This window comes from Aspergillus lentulus (genome assembly GCF_001445615.1).
Source record: "Aspergillus lentulus DNA, contig: Alt16, strain: IFM 54703, whole genome shotgun sequence".
Lineage (NCBI taxonomy): Eukaryota > Fungi > Ascomycota > Eurotiomycetes > Eurotiales > Aspergillaceae > Aspergillus > Aspergillus lentulus.
The window spans coordinates 4,571,843-4,591,032 of NW_028322113.1; the positions used below are offsets into that span (position 1 = coordinate 4,571,843).

At 53.0% G+C, this 19,190-nt stretch overlaps 7 protein-coding genes across 7 annotated transcripts; 4 read left to right on the plus strand and 3 right to left on the minus strand.

Moving 5' to 3' along the window:
* Positions 1-654: 654 nt before the first annotated feature.
* Positions 655-2,039, plus strand: ALT_8951 (uncharacterized protein; the record flags this gene model as incomplete). The annotated part of the gene is made up of 3 exons (XM_033563891.2): positions 655-1,060; positions 1,117-1,489; positions 1,628-2,039. The coding sequence occupies 3 exons, from the start codon at positions 655-657 to the stop codon at positions 2,037-2,039; spliced, it is 1,191 nt and encodes a 396-aa protein (XP_033419782.2).
* A 411-nt stretch (positions 2,040-2,450) lies between these two features.
* On the minus strand, positions 2,451-3,452 carry ALT_8952 (uncharacterized protein; the record flags this gene model as incomplete). The annotated part of the gene is made up of 1 exon (XM_033563889.2): positions 2,451-3,452. One exon carries the CDS (start codon positions 3,450-3,452, stop codon positions 2,451-2,453), a length of 1,002 nt encoding a protein of 333 aa, XP_033419780.2.
* Positions 3,453-5,026: 1,574 nt separating this feature from the next.
* On the plus strand, positions 5,027-10,401 carry ALT_8953 (arabinanolytic transcriptional activator araR; the record flags this gene model as incomplete). The annotated part of the gene is made up of 7 exons (XM_089600500.1): positions 5,027-5,503; positions 5,605-5,784; positions 7,509-7,733; positions 7,799-8,805; positions 8,854-10,080; positions 10,127-10,182; positions 10,277-10,401. 7 exons carry the CDS (start codon positions 5,027-5,029, stop codon positions 10,399-10,401), a joined length of 3,297 nt encoding a protein of 1,098 aa, XP_089455393.1.
* Positions 10,402-11,401: 1,000 nt separating this feature from the next.
* On the plus strand, positions 11,402-12,463 carry ALT_8954 (uncharacterized protein; the record flags this gene model as incomplete). The annotated part of the gene is made up of 2 exons (XM_033563223.2): positions 11,402-11,742; positions 11,794-12,463. 2 exons carry the CDS (start codon positions 11,402-11,404, stop codon positions 12,461-12,463), a joined length of 1,011 nt encoding a protein of 336 aa, XP_033419114.2.
* Positions 12,464-12,872: 409 nt separating this feature from the next.
* Positions 12,873-14,753, minus strand: ALT_8955 (Zn(II)2Cys6 transcription factor; the record flags this gene model as incomplete). Its single annotated transcript, XM_033563224.2, has 4 exons — positions 12,873-13,622; positions 13,666-13,800; positions 13,846-14,571; positions 14,622-14,753. 4 exons carry the CDS (start codon positions 14,751-14,753, stop codon positions 12,873-12,875), a joined length of 1,743 nt encoding a protein of 580 aa, XP_033419115.2.
* Positions 14,754-16,536: 1,783 nt separating this feature from the next.
* On the minus strand, positions 16,537-16,959 carry ALT_8956 (uncharacterized protein; the record flags this gene model as incomplete). Its single annotated transcript, XM_033563225.2, has 1 exon — positions 16,537-16,959. The coding sequence occupies one exon, from the start codon at positions 16,957-16,959 to the stop codon at positions 16,537-16,539; it is 423 nt and encodes a 140-aa protein (XP_033419116.2).
* Positions 16,960-18,072: 1,113 nt separating this feature from the next.
* zrfA (high-affinity Zn(2+) transporter ZRT1) lies at positions 18,073-19,152 on the plus strand (the record flags this gene model as incomplete). The annotated part of the gene is made up of 1 exon (XM_089600501.1): positions 18,073-19,152. The coding sequence occupies one exon, from the start codon at positions 18,073-18,075 to the stop codon at positions 19,150-19,152; it is 1,080 nt and encodes a 359-aa protein (XP_089455394.1).
* Between the last annotated feature and the right edge of the window lie 38 nt (positions 19,153-19,190).

Genomic DNA, 19,190 nt, shown 5'->3' on the forward strand with positions numbered 1-19,190 from the left:
ATCGTACCCCATGGAGCGTTTTCCTCGGCCTCCCTCTCACTCGTCTCGCCATTCACGTAACGGTCCCGTTGACCAAGGCCCAATCTCGAAGCCGCGGAAGGCAACGCCGCAGATGGCGCAGTAGACATCATATTCCATGTTTAGAGCTCGTTTGAAGTTGCTCGATGATGCCCTTCTTAAAAGACGAAAATTTTGTCGACAGGTTAACTGGGAAGCTGTGAAGCAGAGATTGTTGGGTGAAAAGGAGGAGGTTGTCGATCGGTCAACGAGGCTAAGTAAGTCGACAGGCCTGGATTTGCGATAGTTCGAGAAGTACCACGACCGAGAATATGAAGATAGGGCGGAACCATGTCAACTGTCTCCCTTTTTTTCCTTTCCTTCCACGATGTGTATGTGCACATTTGAAAGGATCCACTAACAAAATGATGATCTGGCAGGGCAGAGAACGAGCTTGGGAAACTGACAAGATCAATGGGGACACATGATCTAGATAAACAATAGGGGTATCTCCAGAATACTTAACATCGCAAAACAGCCTACTTCATGCTTGGTCTAGTGGAGGAAAAAGCAAACAAGAGGTGGTTGATAAATCTAAACGTGAGACCCCTGTACCCCTGACAATCTCACTCGTATCCAGCTGCAGATCTCACCATCATGCTGACCCGTCTCATAGTACCAGAGTTGTTTCTCGTCTTCCGCAAGCATACTGTGCTTCGTATCTATCTCCCCCAATGCTTGTTTGTCTCCTCGATAACACTTGAGATGTTCCGTGCGGCGTGCCTGAGAGACAATCCCGTCTGGAGCGTCCCGAACTTGATTCTCCCTTTTTGCTCGGGTCCGGCCGTGCAGCGGCATGGAGAGGGGGCAGTTCTTCTCATTACTGTCACCAGCATGATGGCCGGACAGTTCGTCATTGCTCTTGCTGTTCAGATGCGGTCTCAGCTGGCCCTGATCCTTGGACGTGGCTTGATCGAGTTGGGCGGAGTGGTCATTGGCGTGTTGGCAAGCGAAATCATCACCCGCTGGTTCAAGTACGCTGCCTCCCTCATGGTCATTACTTGTTGGTCTGTGCTAAGTTTATCGATTCTCTCCGTTCGTTTGCTCAGGGACAAGCAGTTATCCTTGTCGTTGGCTTTGAATCTAGGCGTATCCCGACTAGGGAGTGTCGCCGCCTCGACCCTCATCCCGAATATGATCGAGAGTTCCAATGTAGTTCCGCAACTTGGATGGGAACTCTATTATCGCTAGGCGCCATTGCTATCAGCGTCACCACTCTTCTAGCCCTCACAAATGCCGTATCTAGACAAACAACCGCTCCAGATACCGGCTCTGCCGTTCCCGTGCGTCAGCTTCCTCGCATCTACTGGCATCTGAGTCTCATCTGCGTCCTGGAATATGGGGGCATCAATACCTTCACCAACTCCACGCAGCGTTTTCTAGCATCATGGTTCTACCACGGTAATCAACGCACAGCGGGGCTCGCAACCAAGTACTCTCCCCCAGGGCCCGTCGTGAAACAATTCCCCAAATCTGACCCCTGGAATCTGCTATTCAGTATCCCCTACGCCCTTTCAGGAATCCTCGTCCCCTTAATCGGCCTCTTACTCGACCTGCCATGGTTCTGAAGCTGTCTCCACGCCTTGTTCACCTCCAACTTCCTGCTGGCACTAGCCCACCTCCGGTTCATTTGTCGGGTCATGCCAATCCTCCCGCTGTGTCTGCTCGGAATCGCCTTTGCGCTCTACGGTGTTGCCTTCTGGGCTGCTGTCGCGCAGTCCTCTGTATTCGCGAGTCGCCCGCAGAATTCAAACAGTACCGATAACAGCTCGGTGCGAGAGTTTGGTACCGAGAAGGGGGTACGAGTACGGATCCATTCGATCGTCGACAGCGACCGGCAGCGGAGAGACGCGCAAGGTGATGTGTCTGACGGTGCAGACACCATCCACCAGGACCACGAGGGCCGTCATTCCGCTGGGGTTAGGGATCATGACCAGCTTGCTCAATGCGAGTACGGGCGTAGTGTCTATCCTGCTTGCTAAAACGGAAGAAATAGCGGGCTTTGATGGGTTAGAACGGGATTTTCTGGGCCTGGCTGTGCTGGGGTATGTTGCGTCTGTTCGGTTAGCTTGGATTTGGAGGATTTGAGAGGTAGATGTGTAGCCAAGGGGCTTTGCAAGCAGTTTATGATACGGCTGAAGGACTCTCTTGGCCATTATTACGCTCAGCCGGAGTCCATCATGAAACAGACCACGATGATTCGATTCCTATATAGAATTAGCATTGAGGGTGTCGTGCCTCAAGAGTAATGTTACCTGAGAGGTGAGGGCTTGTAACTGAGATAGGAATACTGTCAGGGTTTACATTGCACAGCAAATAAATCATATATTATGTCATAAATCTTGATTATCTAGTACAGCTATATTACAGTCCACAATCGACTAGGCAATCGATCAAAGCGACCGCCTCTCGTGAAACCTCATGGACGCATACGTATCCTCATCGCGGATATACGACATACCCGTCCCTGTACTCTCAGGAGTCGGTCGCGGGGGAGTCAGACTCACGCTCCCCACCGTGGCAGTCTGCTCCGACGGATCCGAGTGAAACCCCTGCACACTCGACGAGACCTGCTCGCGCGCGAGGGTCTCCCCCTTGGCGACCTGAATCAACCGCCCGAGGATTGCATACTCGAGCTTGAACTTGATGCTGTACGCCACCGGCTTGAAGGTCACCTGCACGGCATAGTAGCCCGCGTACTCGGTCCCGACGACAGCGACGTCCAGCACGAGAATCACGACATTGATGATGAGGAGCTGCGTCAGGATGCGTCGGTGCCGTGCTTCCGGTGGCCGCAGGCGGAGCATCTTGATCGTCTCGAACACGTAGAAGCTTGAGATGATGCACTCCTGTACCGCGAAGACGATCAGCTGGATCCGCTCCATTACCTCGTACCCCGCTGTGAAGTGCTTAGCGTGCGGGGAGACGGCGCCGAAGAGTAACACGGTGATGGGGACGACCATGGTGATGGCGTTGACTATGATCATGGCTAGGATGGCGCGGAGAATCTTTGGTTTCTGGAGGACGAGGTGCAGACGTGACCAGAGGACGAGAGAGTGGCCGGTGACCATGGTACACCAGCTCGGGATGATGAAGGCGATGGCAACATAGGGGGTGACGGTTGTGGAGAGAAAGAAGAGGAAAAAGAAGCCGACGACGTGTGGGATGAGGCTGATGGAGGCGAGGAGGAGGGACCAAAAATAGCAGCCGCGGTAGCGTTTGAAGGTGGTCAGACAGAGGACAATGAGCTCGATCGCGTTGTACCAGACCACGCCGGCAAACGCCGAGAAGACGTATTTCTGCGTCTGGTTGATGTGGATATGCTGCAGGATGGAGTCGTCGGGAAATTGTTGCGAGGGTGCGGTTGCGGTGGATGTCGGTGGCGGGGATGCCATTGGGAAGAGGCACCCATGTTGGGTGCCTGTGTTGTTTAGTTATGGTCAATTCAGAGAACTGGATAGATTCTCAGGACGACAAGCCGACACTGGCGATACTGTGGCCTTTATATCACATATGACAGGTAACTGCTTCGGCCATTCTGTACCTTTTCCCTCGTCGGTAGATCGACTTGGTAAGGAACAAAGTAAAATGAGGCAAGCACCCCGTGGGGTATTTGAATTCCCGTCTACTCCAAGAATGCTTCCGCGGACGAGACCAGATTAGACAATGAGATGGGGTTCAATGGGGGTCTTCCAACTTTATATGGGGGCAGTGCAGCATGATAGGAGGATGCAAGGGCGGCTGTCGAAATGGATCTGCGCAACCAAGGACAGCTCTGGGTGGAATCGGGAATCCTGTAGCTATGCGGTCTTTTTCCCCGCTGACAAATGAATATGGAACTTAAACAACTCTGATCCTTAAGGAGGAAACTACGCGAGAGCTTGAAAGAAACAGGGGATGTAGGGCGATGATCATCCGGAGTATAGACTTGGCGGTGGAAGTGATGAAGTCATGGAAACCTTGTGTATCTATTTCATGTCCGACTTCTCCCTGCTGTTCCTAGTAATTTATCCCGCAGGGGGCATCCGCAAGTATTCAATGGACTTGTGGATCGGCTATTTGGATGAAGTTGATCTGTCAATTGGGACTGACGGATATGTCACTACAGGGTTTGGATCTCCAAGGCAAACGTAGATTCCTTTGTCCGAGTAGATGATCTGCACAAGACGTGTCGTGTCGGTGCTAGAGTCAATGGTCTAAATGTCTCTCTACGTGTGGATTCAGTGAATGAAAGTTCAGTGTCCTTTTTTCTTTGACAGAATTGGGAGATGAGAACTCTGCAATAATTTGCTTGCTGGAGGATAGGATATGCAGTGCTATTATCTCAAACTAGTCCATGGGGACAATATAGGTAATGGCCGGGTAGGTTATATATATTTCCAGGGATATCTAGAAAGGGATATATGTATGGAGTGTAGACCAAGGTAAATATCATCCCTGCGATACACCAGGCATGTTCTACATCTCCAATACGAAACTACACTCATAGATTATTTTCCATAGAAACCAGAATGCGGACAAGACGCAAAAGTGGCGCGGAAAATGCCTGTAGCAGTGAGGTCATGACGCTCCACCAACCGTGTAGGAAGACCGAATGCAACCCCAAAGCTCTCCACATGGAGGCCATAGATTTGGTACCTACAGAAAAATCCACGGAAACATTTTCATACGAACCATGGATCTTGACCTCAGATAGGACCGTGCGACCGGAGCCCTCGATTGGATTAGACCAGATTGATCATGGCCAGTCCAATCAACCCTTAATGGAATGATCGCGAGGCAATGATCGCGCCAACAAGGGATCGAAAGTATTAAAGAAACATGAGTAACTACTGTCTCTAGTCGCGCACGAAGAATGGGCCCCCAGAAACGCACAACCGCAGGCACAAGGAGCAATGGCACTTTGGCATCGTGTTGCGAGAATTTTATCCGCCGGAAATGAGCAACGAACGTTGCCAGGCGTACAACGATGGAACCCTGGAACGACGCCGCCGACCAGCGCAGGGCCATCAGGGCCAATAATGCAGTAGTGCACTGGTTCAAGTCCGATCTCCGACTCTACGATAATCGCGCCTTGCGGATGGCATACCAGACAGCCAAGGAACATAATATTCCGCTGACCGGTTTGTATGTTCTGTCCCCGCAGGATTTGACGGCTCATCTGCTGACTCCGGCCCGGGTGGATCTGATCCTGCGTATTCTGCATCAATTAAAGCGCCATTGGAGCGAGCCCGATATCCCCCTGTGCATAGAGGCGCAGAATGTTCGCAAAAGCATACCTCAGCGGATTGTGGATCTGTGTCAGCATTGGGGAGCAAACCATCGCTACAGAAACCTGGAATATGAGGTTGACGAGTTGCAACGCGAGAAACTGGTGAGGCTGTGCGCGAAGAACGGAATCAACTTCGAGACCGCGCACGACGCACGCGTCGTCCTCCGTGGACAGGTGACCAGTCAGCAAGGTAAACAGTATGCAGTGTATAGCCCCTGGTACCGCTCGTGGCTCGCTTATTTGAACGAGAATCCTGACTGTCTGGAACATCGGAGGAGCCGGGATGTAATCTGGGTGATGCGCGGAAATACTTCAAGGAATTATTTGACAGCGGGGTTCCAGCGGCACCAGAGAACAAGCAGCTGTCGGAGGAAGAGAAGAAGCGGCTGAGTCAGTTATATCCAGCAGGCGAACATGAGGCGCTGCGTCGGTTGGAGGCGTTTCTGGAAGTGAAGGTGAGGGACTATAAGGAGGCACGGAATATGATGTGTTGACAGACGACCTCAATCCTCAATCCATACTCCGCATCTGGCTTGCTCAGCCCGAGAACGGCATTCGAGCACGCGCGTAGACCCAACAAGACTTGCCTGCAGCATGGTGACCATGGTCTGGTTCAGTGGATCGGTGAGGTGGCTTTGCGAGAGTTTTGCAGACATGTCCTTGTGCATTGGCCATCCATTTGGTAAGGCTTCAATTCACCATTTTTTGGCAATGTATCTCACATGAGCAGCATGAACAAATGCTTTAAACCTCAATTTACCAACCTTGAATAGGAGTACAACGAGACCAAGTTCCCCACGTGGTCCAGAGGGAAACAAGCTTCCCCATAGTGGACGCCGGCATGCGAGGTGAACATGATAAATGGATGCAGAACCGGACGCGTATGATTGTTGCCTCTTTTCTCTCAAAGGATCTGCTTATCGACTGGTGCCGTAGTGAGCGATACATTATGGAGAGTCTCATTGATGGGGACTCTGCGTCCAATCATGGCGGGTGGGGATTCGGATGGAGTACAGGGTAGATCCCTCCAAGAGTAGGGACCTGGCATTGCATCGATGTAAACGAGCGTGTGAGAATGGACGATGACGATGGGTTAGAATAAGCTCTTCGCGTATTAGTACGATCATGAAATAGATTAGTACCTATCTCGATGTATCCCGTTGTCGTTTCCCACGAGTATCTGAGTTGAAGATTTATGCAGCGGAGGAAGATTTTCCGCCTGTAATATTCAATAGATTCCTGATCATGGCCTCTTTAAGGTATTATTGCCGGTCGCACGTTTCCCCAGTACCGGTCGGCCGGGTGTACAGACAACAGGTTGTCCACAAGAATCCTTCAGGAGTATTCGGTGAGTATCAGTAATGTCAATGGCACTGACATAGGGCGGAGGATCGGACCCTCTTGAATTGAAGTTTTCCAGTTTCACTTGATGTCCATCCATTGGATAGAGGCACGAAGCATGGTTAAAACTTACATCCAATGGAGTCATGGGAGAGTAAAAATTAGTGCCAACTATCTAGGTACCGAAATCACCATAGTACTTTTAGGATCCACTCTGATCCTGGCAGATGAGACACTCTTCCAGTACCGGGGGACGAATGTTGCTGAGCTGGAGAAGAGAGGAGTCTTTAGACGACAGGATGCAGGTCTCTTTTTGTCAACCACGTGCCAGCAGCAAAGAACTGCAAACTCGTCCTGAGTCTCCGTTCCCCATACTCCAGACTCCAGACTCAACTGTCTTGAACTTCAACTGACCATGGGCTGGCCGTTGCGAATACACGGTTTCTCCACTTTGGACCACATTGCCAAGAATTTCAGGGTAAAAAGAGGTCAGCCGATGATTCGATGCGGAGTTGCTCTCTGTCTTCGGTGTCTCCCCCGCGATCGGGTCGGCGTCTTCGTAAGTTCCTAGTTCCTAGTTCCTACGCGGCCTCGACCCTTCTGTTCAGTTTCAGTCCAGCTTCAATTCTCTCCGACGAAACTCTCGCTTCGTGAGTCTCGGACTGGATATGCATCGTTCTCATCACCAGGATCTATCCTCATGAACCTCTTCTGTTGACAAGAGGGATTTTGAAGCTCTCACCGCACGCCTTTTTGTGCCTCGGTATCACCTCCGCAAATCTCCTGGCGCGGACATTTTTGACCCACCGCTAACTCCTCGTCTTTTTCTTTTTCTTAGACAAACCCTATCCCCGCTCGCCTGATTCTACTCAATGTCGGTCTGAAATGGATCCTGCCCAGTCGGGGGATGCACAGCCTACTAGCACAAACACCGCAGGAACGCTTGAAGATTCGTCCAACACCGCAAAACGTCGATGGAGGAGAAATCGGATCGCCTGCGACTCCTGCCATTCGCGCCGTGTGCGATGCGACCGGGCATTTCCCTGTTCGCGCTGCCTTCGCAGTGAGATCCGTTGCGAATTTACGCGCGAACGACGGAAACGAGGGCGGATTGCACGGTCGAAACAGACGGCAGCAGTCACAAACGGCGGATCGATGGAGAAGCTGTCCAAGGCTCCTAATGTGCAGCCTCCGGTGCCAGCGCCGGCGCCAGCAGACGTGGCGCCAACACCAGTGCCGAACCATGCCTCGCCGACCACGACCTTCCAGCACCGCTCGCCGGCGACGAACGAGATGACCGTTTCCGCGCACAGTATAGACGACCGACGCTCCCAAGCAGATCCGTCCTTACCGGCGCGCAGACCGGGACCGACGGGGAATGTGACGGAGGAGTGGCTGTCCGCGGCCCATGTGTCTCCAGATTCATATGAAGTGCTGGGGGGAGGGGCCTGGGGGGACGGTCCGCTGCCACGGGTGCTGGACATCTGGAACGGCGCGGACCTGGCCGGGTACAGTGCTCCGACTGTTCAGGGCACCAAGCCTGCCGGTGCGGCTCGGGCGCCCAGTATTTCCTCTACAACCTTGAAGTATCCCGTATTACAGCCACTCATGCCGTTTCTCGAGGCGAATCTACCGCGGAGGCTCGTTTTTGACCTTCTCGAGCTGTACTTTACGAGCGCCTTTTCTACGCATATGCACCCCGTGTGCCATCACATTCATTGTTATGTCCTTCGCAAGGCCTCATTTCTGAGCCGGGAAAACCCCCGGCCGAGTAGCCCCGCTCTGCTGGCAAGCATGCTCTGGGTTGCTGCCCTGGACGATCGGGCGTTTGCGCTCTCCATCTCCCCGCCTCAGCGCAAGAAGATTTGCCAATTCTTGTGCGCCTTGACCATCCGATTACTCCGACCTTTGATCCACGTGTCATTTAAGGAGCAAGGGGGTTCGAACGGGAATGATCCGACATTTACTGGGGTTGCTCCGGACTGTCCTCCCACCACTGTGCACCATCCGTTTGAATCGAGCGGCGATGATCGCGGTCTAGTCGGGCCTGCGGGGTCCTTGGATGATGTGATTACCTATATCCATGTTGCATCCATAATTTCTTCTAGCGAACAAAAGGCCGCCAGCATGCGATGGTTTGTTTGTCACCTTTCCCCGGCGGAGTCGAGTACTGACTAGTTCAGGTGGCATGCTGCTTTTACCCTTGCTAGAGAATTGAAACTCAACCAGGAAATCGAAGTGATACCCAACGCAGATGGCCAGACCGAAGGCTCGAGTCCAGCATTTGACTACTCCCTGCCTGGCTGGAGTGGCGTCGATACCGGCGCATTCTTCGATTACTCGAATCCCACGCGACCCAGTTTGAACTGCGTTTGCGACCGTAGCCATGATCCCCACGCCACCATCACCGAAGAGCACCGGGAAGAACGTCGCCGGACCTGGTGGTTGCTGTACATTATGGACCGCCACCTGGCACTGTGCTACAATCGCCCGCTGGCATTGCTGGATGCCGAAAGTGAAGACCTGCTGCTACCGCTGGACGAGGGCTCGTGGCAGGCCGGCAACGTGCACAGCAACAGCCCCAAGCCGGAGGGACCGCATTGCTCCATCTCGGGAGACAAGAACAAGCGCCGGGTTTTCCCTGACTTTATCTGCCATGATCATTCGATCTTTGGCTTCTTTCTACCGCTGATGACCATCACGGGCGAACTGATCGATCTTAACCAGGCACGAAATCATCCCATGCTTGGATCCCGACTAAATGGGAAGGACGGCTGGGACGCCCACCTCAGCGAGGTGCTGCGGCAGCTCGAGATCTACAAGGCGAGTCTGACCACTTTTGCAGCGACCACAGCGGTCCCTGAAGCGCCGCTCTCCACTACCTTTCCTCCATCCACCCCCGATCATCCTGTTGAACCTTCTCTTTCTCAAGCGTTCTCATGGCATACTCAGACCGTCATCGCGTACGCATCATATCTGGTGCATGTATTGCACATTCTCCTCGTCGGCAAGTGGGATCCCGTCTCGCTCATTGAGGACAAGGACTTCTGGACCTCGTCCCCTGCCTTTGCCACTACCATCTCGCATGCGTTGGATGCGGCCGACTCGGTCAACCAGATTCTCCGCTATGACCCAGACATCAGCTTCATGCCCTATTTCTTTGGCATTCAGCTCTTGCAAGGCAGTTTTCTCCTCCTGCTGATTGTGGAGCGACTACAAAAAGAAGCAGGAGAGGGCATCCTCAACGCGTGCGAGGTGATGATCCGCGCGACGGAATCCTGCGTCGTCACCCTGAACACAGAATACCAGCGGAATTTCCGCCAAGTCATGCGGAGTGCGGTTGCACAGGCGCGGGGACGTCCCGTCAACCACAGCGAGATCAGGCACCGGCGCAAGGCCGTTCTGGCACTGTATCGGTGGACGAGAAAAGGTACCGGATTGGCACTCTAAATTTAGCACGAGTTCCCCGGACTCCACTGTCGTGGAGGAGCCGTACGGAGGATTGCCCGGAGGTTCGCCGTCGCAGTTCGCATCGGCTAGATGCACTAGGATTGATCGGCAGTGACAGCCTAAGCCCTAACATCTTGGAACCGCTGACATCTGCAGGGGCAGGGGCCGCAGGCTCCACTAGTTCTGGCGCGTCAGTTCGCTGGTCGATATTCTTCGTTAGTTTCGAACGAACTGCAACTGCCGTCGGTACTTGCGGTATCATGTACTTCAAACATGCCTAATGCATAGCAGGATACTCTATAATTGCAAATAGAATGTATATATCGCAGTTCAATCGTGCGACTCGACGTAGCACCCTTCTCACATCACTACTAGGATAAATTCTCGCTTGAAAATGACAGCCCCTGGCAAGTCATGGCTCCGCCCTGCCTCCAAGGACTAGCTCGCAAAACACCATGCAGTACCTCAATCTCGGAAAATTCTGAGTCTGTCACGGTTGAATATGACAATGAACATACCCCAGACACTCGGTTAGACTGGCCACCCCCGGGCCGAGCAGTTGATGGCTCTCGGTTAAAAAGAATCAACCGACGGCCCCAATTAGCCGATGCGGAGAAGCTGACCAGTTGGTGCTAGTGCGGCAGGGCTACAAGGCACGAGACCCGGGATCGGGCCAGGGGACGGATTATTTGACTTTTGAATCGGCCCATGAGTGTCTCTGATTGCCTCTGTTCTAACTTGTAGCCGTTTGGCCGCGTTCGAAAATCCGGGGAAAGGCAGCTCGGTTAATTGATCCTGCTCCACGCACATGGCAATGTGATGATCCTACGCTCCATTGCGCGATGGTTATTGGTCTGTTAAGCTTGGAAGCTCCGTGTCGATTCTGTCGATTAAGTGCACCTCGCTTCGATTTATTTTGCCGAGTTGGGTAATGCTCCTGCCGATGAGTGTGCTTTGTGCCTGGCTGGATGGTTGGATTTTGGCGAGCTTCTCCGTGGTCTGTCTACCCCATAATTGATCCTTTGTTTCTGTTACGGAGTATACTCCTTGGCTTTGATGCTTTTTGCCGGTGATGGGTTCGGTTCAGGGTTTATTAAGGGCGTGGTCCCCGTCCCTTCTTCTAGTAGTGATGTGTCTGTTGCTGCATGTTATGTTAATAAGTTTGGACTATACTACACCACTAAAGGATAACAGTTACTTCTACTACTGCACTGTTACTGCTGAGGATGCTGTGACGGTACTACGACAGTCGACATACGAACTATAAACAGATCAGACAACATGACCGATTCACTCCCCTACGACTACACAAGTTGGCAATTCCTCGATGCCGTCGGACAAGCATCGCCTCTGCAACAGGAACTGCAGAGCGAGGAAGCCATGAGCCTTGCCTTTGAGTTGTCTGCTCATGGTTGCGGCGAGAGCGACTTTGCGTTGCTGAGCTCGGATAATTGGCTGCCTTACGGGCAAACTTCGGCAAAGGCAGCAACCGCAGCAGCGACAGGGTTTATGCACGCGCAACCACATTCACCGCCAGTTGAGATGGGAGTGGGAATGGGAATGGACATGGAGATGGACATGGAGATGAAGATGTTTGCTCAGGGCATGGAATTCATTTCAGTGTGAGTCTCCTTTTCTCCAGGCAGACTGAACTGAACTAACTGACTGAATAGACCTCCCTTCCCCGATCTCACCCTCGGCCACGGGAAAAAGACCCCCGACGAGCTATCCCTCCTCCGCTCCACATCCCTCGACGCAACACAACGAGCGCTGTTTATGACTCCATCCGGCATCACATCCCCTTCTTCCTCGTCATTTTCATCCTCAAACCGGAACTCTTCATCTCCATCGCTAGACCCCTGCACCCCCAGCACAACAAGTTCTACCAGCAAAGAAGACGAAGACTGCGACTGGGACTGCGACCGCGAGCTCGATCCCTCACTCGGCATGGGCCCGGGCATGCATTTCTACAAATTGCCCGATAGGCTCGACTCTTGCCCCCGCCCGCCCCGCAACGTCCATCCTCGCCATCATCTTCTGTCTCACCACCGGGTAAATCATCGCACCAGCGCCGAAGACGAGGAAGATGCACTGACCCCCCTCGAAATGCCCGATGGCAGTACCCGCTTCACGGCGAATTGGCTGCCTGTTGATCCGACGGGTGGGTTTACCATTGATTCACCTTCTGTGCCTGCTTCTGCATCTGCGATGGAATCCGGATATGGACATACCTATGGATACGGCCAGCACGATCACTACGCCTATGGCTATGCAGATGGCGACCTCTCGATGGAATTCAGCAAGGAGGCGTTTATCCAGATGCCTGCGCCGGCGCCGGCGTGAGTCTAGTCTCACAGCTGCAGTCTGATTCTACTACTACTCCTATTTGGAGACCTCTACCCCTTGAGGGAGAGCAAGGGGCAAAATGCCACTCACTCCGCCGACCTCGGCCAGGTCCGATGGAATTTGTTTCCGACCGATGACCGATGACCGGCACCGCGACGGCCTCTCTCCGCTCGCTCAGATGCTTGTCCCGGTGAGATGAGAGATCGTGTGTCGATGATGTGATAAACCACGCATTGGAGAGTGCCCAAATGCTCAAATGCAGTGGCGTCGCGAGAGCAATACGAAAATGTGCTTGTATATAATAACCAACAGTACATATATATATGTAAATAGGAAATGACGAATAATGATATGATATCTAATGCTACCAGTAGATGACAATTGACAAGCTAGTATGATAAGACAGCTAACCCCTAACCGAAGACGACGCACAATGATTCGCAAAAACCGAAAAATGAAACTTATCTGCAATATGCCGAAACACCTCAGTCACATACTCCTTCTCGACCATCCCGTCCGCAAACGCGTCAAACGCCGTCCGCAGCACAAACATGCTCCGCGATACCAGGCACCCGGGGATAGTCTCCACGTAGTACTTCATGCTGCGGCAGATGTTGCACGCATACTGGTACCGCTCCTGTAGGCCCAGCACGCTCACCAGCCCGCTCTCTGTCGTCGAGACGATGAGATGTAGTGCCCAGTAGTAGGTCATGCAGGTTGCGGAGAGAAGGTCCGGGTAGACAAGTAGCTTGGCCGGTACGAGGTCCATCGTCGCCGGGTCCCGGCACATGAATGTCGGGAAGGTCGTCCCCGTGTCAGATTTGGTCGCTGGATCAGGTGCGGGCTCCTCCCATGCTCGGCCGGGCGGGTATGTATCAGCGAACATGCTCTTCCACAGGTTCAACCGCGACTGTAGTTCTGTCGCGCGGTCCCAGATGGCGGTCTGCTGTGCGACAAGCTCGGTCGAGGGCGCGGTGCCGGACCGGAGCGCCGCGGCGAAGTCGTCGATCTGGCCCAGGTACGCGGGGATGTCTACGGCGATGTCTAGCAGTCGGTGGAGGATATCCTTGGATGGAGCGTCTCCCGGCCATGGGACCGTAAGCCACTCCTTGCTCGCGAGGAAGGTGGGTTTGCGCTGGACGAGCGCAGCGGTAACCTGGCCAGTTAGCACGCACTGGCAAATGAGAGAGGATACCTACCCAGTATAAGCGGAGATCGACGTACAGCGATCGATCGATTCCGTAGCGATGTCGGTATGGTGTCCGTGCTTGCAGCAATTGCAGTCCGCCGAGTTGGTGCTTCAGCAAGGAATCTTTGGAGCTTTGCTTGAAGGCCTGCGACTGTTAGTGGAATTGATGCGACAGGGCAGACGCACGTACCTCGATTATGGTGAACAGTAATACAACGACCATCACTTCCGTCGACTTGTTCTGCTTTGGATCGTTCAGCGCGTTCTGCAGTTGCCGGAGGACGCGAACGTAGCGCGCATGTCCTACGGCTTCCACCTCGCGGATCTGCTCCCGTTTACCGGCAAATGTCAGAGAGGCAGCCTCGAATGCGGTACACAGCATAGGCGAGAGAACTCGCATGCGAGATGCCTCGCGCAGAGCAATGGTGCCGCCATAGAGGGAGGCTGGCTGCGGGCTGAAATTGTCAATGAGACGCTCGACGAAGACTTCCACGAACGAACTGGCGACCGCTGGGTCCGTCAGGAGTCGTTTGTCTTCACTGAGCGATCGAGACGACGGAGCTGGTTTCCATGGTATATTGGTGCTTTCAGATGATACTATGTCTGATGGGTCGGACGACTTTTTCATCAACGAGGAATCTCGAGACTCCGGGTTTTGCGCCTCTTCCTCCTCATTAGGCACCGCGAGGTCATTTGGCGACGAGACCGAGAAGGGGTCCTCGTGCTTGACCGGGGGAAGATTGGCCAGCGCTCGCGCCTCAGCCAGCTGCTTCTTCAGGTCCTCGCATGTCTGCACCAGATTGTCGATCAGAACCGACTGCTGGATATAGTGGCGATCTCGCTTGCTGGTGCCATATTCGCACTCTGACGGAGTGCCTCGAAGACAACAGGCACCGCATGGCTTCACTCTGTCACACTGAAGACAGTCAGCTAGGACAATCACCAAATACTCTGCGACTATGATACCTTGACTTTTCGTTTGTGACAGTTGAGGCAAGAATAGGTGGGTCGGCTCTTTTTTCGTGCGCCCGCCTTGGCTGTCGGCGTCGCCGTTGAAGCGGGCAGACCCTTCTGCTGGTCGCTTTGAGAATCACTCATGGCTAGATGACGGAGTTAACAGAGCTTGACTGACTCGAGATCTCCATGCTCAGCCTTCAGGAGCACAGGGACTGTCGAGGGTCGGTGCGAGTGCACTACCAGATCAACACTAACACTAACACTATTATTGTTGTGGATCGCAGTGGAGACTCCCAAGGGTCACTAATGTCGGGGCCCCAATCCCGCCGCCGGTCGGGCGCTTTCTCTGGCTTATTGTGCAGCCCACTCTCGTATTGTACCCTTATATCTCTCAAATTCAAATCGATTCGAACCTTGGTGGATAATAACCTAACGGAGGTATTCCGCGGACGAGTCGACCAGTGGGGGAAACAGGGTGGAGGTTCACAAGGATTCACGATTCACATGCCTGAGGCAACCCCTGCTTCATAGCCATTTCCATGCAGCTGCAGGTCAAGTCTCACAGATGACTGGTTGTGTGGATTACATTAATAGGTATTTTGTGTAATGATGGTAGTCCACAGGTGAGGTGCGGGAATCTTAATCTAAAGGCAAGCCACGGATAAGGTTAGCAAATAGCAATCATACGATCCACCAGATATTGGAAGGAAAGGAAAGGGGCGATTAATATGAAGATGGTCGATTTGTGGCCGTGATGACCGGCAGCCTGCATTGTTATTCTCAATCCTCAGCCATATAACACGAACCAGCTAGGATAATGGCGTTGTCAATATCAGGCAACATGCAGCGATCGACCACGGGCAGTTTCGGTTTGGGTTACATCGTCCTGAAGGATTGAAAGATATCAAAGCCGTATTTGTCAGCATTTATCTCGATCGTCTCTGTGATTGGATATTGGGGGACGTATTTCTATTCATAGTGACATATCCCCGCGACTCTAGCCGCCGGCTGCCAGACTAATATCCATGGATGATGGATGTCGAACGATGACCACCTTGTTTTCATCGACGACTTTCCAATAATGTCAAGTCAAGCATCTCCAAGTCGTACTTTTGGCGAGTTCTTCACTTGCCGAAGTTGCCGACTTGTCGTCCACCTGCGTCTGCGGGAGGCGATCGCCGGCAATCGACCCGTTCGATAGATCACACTCATTCGGCCCCTCTGGAATGAAGGAGAGGTATGCAGAGCGTGAAGAATCGTCTGTGGCTTGAAGGAAGCGTCAGGTACATCATATTGCTGAATCCGGTGCCTTCAACGACATATCCTTGCTCTTTCTCAAAGGGAGTGGATCATACCCCGGATTCTCATTACCAATATAGTTATAAACCTGACTTGAAGTTGGTTACGGACTTATTGCAGGGTCTAATGGCGCCGTCCCGTGCGGTCCAGCAGGGTTTCCAAAGCACGGGGTTTCGATGACTTCTGATGAGTCTCAAACTGTTCTTGCCGTATGGACAATTGACGCAGGCCAGAAGCTTCTAGCGTCATGTAATGAATAAAACCTGCTCGTGTCTCTTGAATGCCGAGGGGAGATGCAAATATTACGCATGGTGCGAGGGACTAAACACCAAAGTCAGGGTCAACACTTGTGCATCATCATACGACCATGCGGGGGTTGCTCCACTTTGAAAGTGCTGCAGTGGCTCATGATGCTCATTTCACTACGAGGTTGGAGATGCCAAATTGACCACTCCGGAGACCAGACTGCGACTATCGTTTGATCACACTGTATTGCTTAACAATTACTCACACAGATGCCAACAGGAGACGGGAACAAGTCCACATGACGCTCAACACCATATTTTCGAATTCATATCTTTTCGCTTGATATGCCACAGACCATACACCTAGCGAACGGGCGTATCTACACATTAATCCAGGAAAGGAAAGACGGAAGAATGCTATGCTCTTGCTGCGCAGGAACTCTGGAAGGTACACCAGTTGGCACTGCAGTCGCGCTGACGACTGTCTTCCAGGACGGTGTACGCTGTGGAGACTCGGCGGCAGCGCCGGGGGCAGCATCCCGAATGCCATCTCTCTTGACCCAAACCGAGGAGGATGGAACAGCACTCGAACTTGCAGATGGAGTTGCACTCAAAGTTGGAGATGCTGGCGACACATCGAGCTTGCCAACGCCAGCATGAGCCACAACATACGAGGCAACCTTCCTTGCGTCCATAACCATGATATCACTTCCGCCTTCCGGCCAGCAAAGGCGAATCGGCTCGTCTGCCGCAGACAGCTCGCCCGAATTGAGAAACGAGTTGGCCACACAGGCCCGACCCATGACCGAGTTACAGTTGGACTGGTCGCTGAGTCAACAGCGAAGGTGGCGCCGGCGCTGCTGCCCTCCAACGGAGCGTTAGCACCATCCAAGACGTTGCCCTCGATGAGAACGTTTGTGCCTTCGCTGACGTCAAATGCGTGGCCGGTGTTGTTGTGTCAGGAGTTATTTATAAACGTGCCAGTAGCTGTTCAACTGCAGCCTAGGCGAGCGGTCAGAGGTGTGGTGAATGTAGTCTCCAGTGAACGTCACCTGATCATCCTTTCCATAGCCAAGCTATCAGGAATTAGCATTGGTTCAGTCTATTCAGTTCAGACTTACATGGCCCAGTAATGATGTCCATCTCACGAAGCAGACCAGCTGGTGCGGCCATCATTCACTGTTTGAGATGGTAACATGGCCATTCGGTTCATGACGAGACGCAAACATCTGATGACCAGCTAGGGAAAATGGTCAATCCAGACATTGTTGGTTCCATCCAGAGAAAGGTACAGGGTCCATTGCCCAATCCGGCAAAATTGAAGTTTGAGCAGCGGTCGGAGTGAGGTATGCCGGATTGATTCGCGTGATATCCATTGAGCACCGGGTGGATTGGGCATGCGGAACATCAATGCGTTGACTATATTCCGGACGTCGCGACGACAGTCCCGTCTTGGATATCCACTGATGCCACCCGGTTTTACTGAACCCTATTCAAGGAGCTAGACGTGCATGAAGTGCATAAATGACGACCAACTAAACATATGTGTTCAAGCAGGTGGAAATGCCAACGTACTTGGCGATCGATTACTCCTTAGCAGCTATCTTGTTTCCATTATTTGTAATGGATTCTAACAAGGTCCTCACTTGGATGACGTCCGCCCTACGACCGTCTCCGGCCTCACAAACATGACGACAAGCTAAGGCTAGCGATGACACCTTTTTCTTTCTGGTCTCGTCTGCCAGGAGTTAGAGGTAGCTCACAAGGTTGTGTCTACTTAGAGATCTGCCACCCATCGCGTCGCACCGGCCAGGCGAAGGACCTTGGCAGTAGACTGAATCAGTGCGACCTCAAGGTACCCAACGTGCCATATAAAGGAAAAAGTGTCTAGCACATCGATGCTGGATTATTCAACAATGTCTACCTTCGACCCCTCCAGCGTTGACCTCAACTCCGCCAGCAAAGAGGATGTCATCTGTTACCTCTCGTTGTCGGAAAATGAGTACAACGGCCACTTAGGCGCGCGCATATCGTCCGTCTTTGTCATCTTTATCACATCGACCGCATTTACCCTCTTCCCGGTGGCTGCTCAGCGTCTCCCCCAATGGCGTATTCCTCATCATGTGTACCTGTTTGGGCGATACTTTGGGACAGGGGTTATCGTGGCGACTGCGTTCATCCACCTGCTGGACCCCGCCTACCAGAGTATCGGACCAGGAACATGTATCGGCATGTCCGGCGTCTGGGGCGAGTACTCCTGGTGCGCGGCGATTGTCCTCTCGTCAGTCATACTGATCTTTCTCATGGATATCGGGGCTGAGGTGTACGTTGAGTGGAAGTACAATGTGCAGCGAGAAGCGTGCGCCACCGCAGCATTCATCACCCAGCCAGCGTGCTCCAGTCCGCACGAATCATCCGACGGACTTACGGCAACGGAAGGATCATCCCCAACAGGAAGCAAGGATCTCTACTCCCACGCAGACGAAATCTCCGTCGCCTCCGAACGGGCTTTCCGCCAGGACATCGCCGCCTTCCTGATCCTCGAATTCGGCATCATCTTCCACTCCGTCATTATCGGTCTCAACCTCGGTGTGGCAGGCGACGAATTCGCAACGCTCTACCCCGTTCTGGTCTTCCACCAGTCCTTTGAGGGACTAGGGATCGGAGCTCGCATGTCGGCGCTCCATTTCGGCAAACGCCGCTGGCTACCTTGGGTTCTTTGTCTGGCATACGGACTCACCACGCCGATTGCCATTGCCATCGGGCTCGGGGTACGCACTTCGTATAACCCAGGCTCGAGGACGGCTCTGATCGTGCAGGGGGTACTTGACGCCATATCGGCGGGGATCCTGATATACAGTGGGTTGGTGGAGTTGCTGGCACGAGACTTTTTGTTCGATCCGTGTCGGACGAAGCGACGGGGACAGATTCTGTATATGCTGGGATGTACACTCCTGGGAGCTGGGATTATGGCGTTGATAGGCAAGTGGGCTTAATCCAAGGACTGAGTGGATAAAGGAGCTAGAATGGGAGT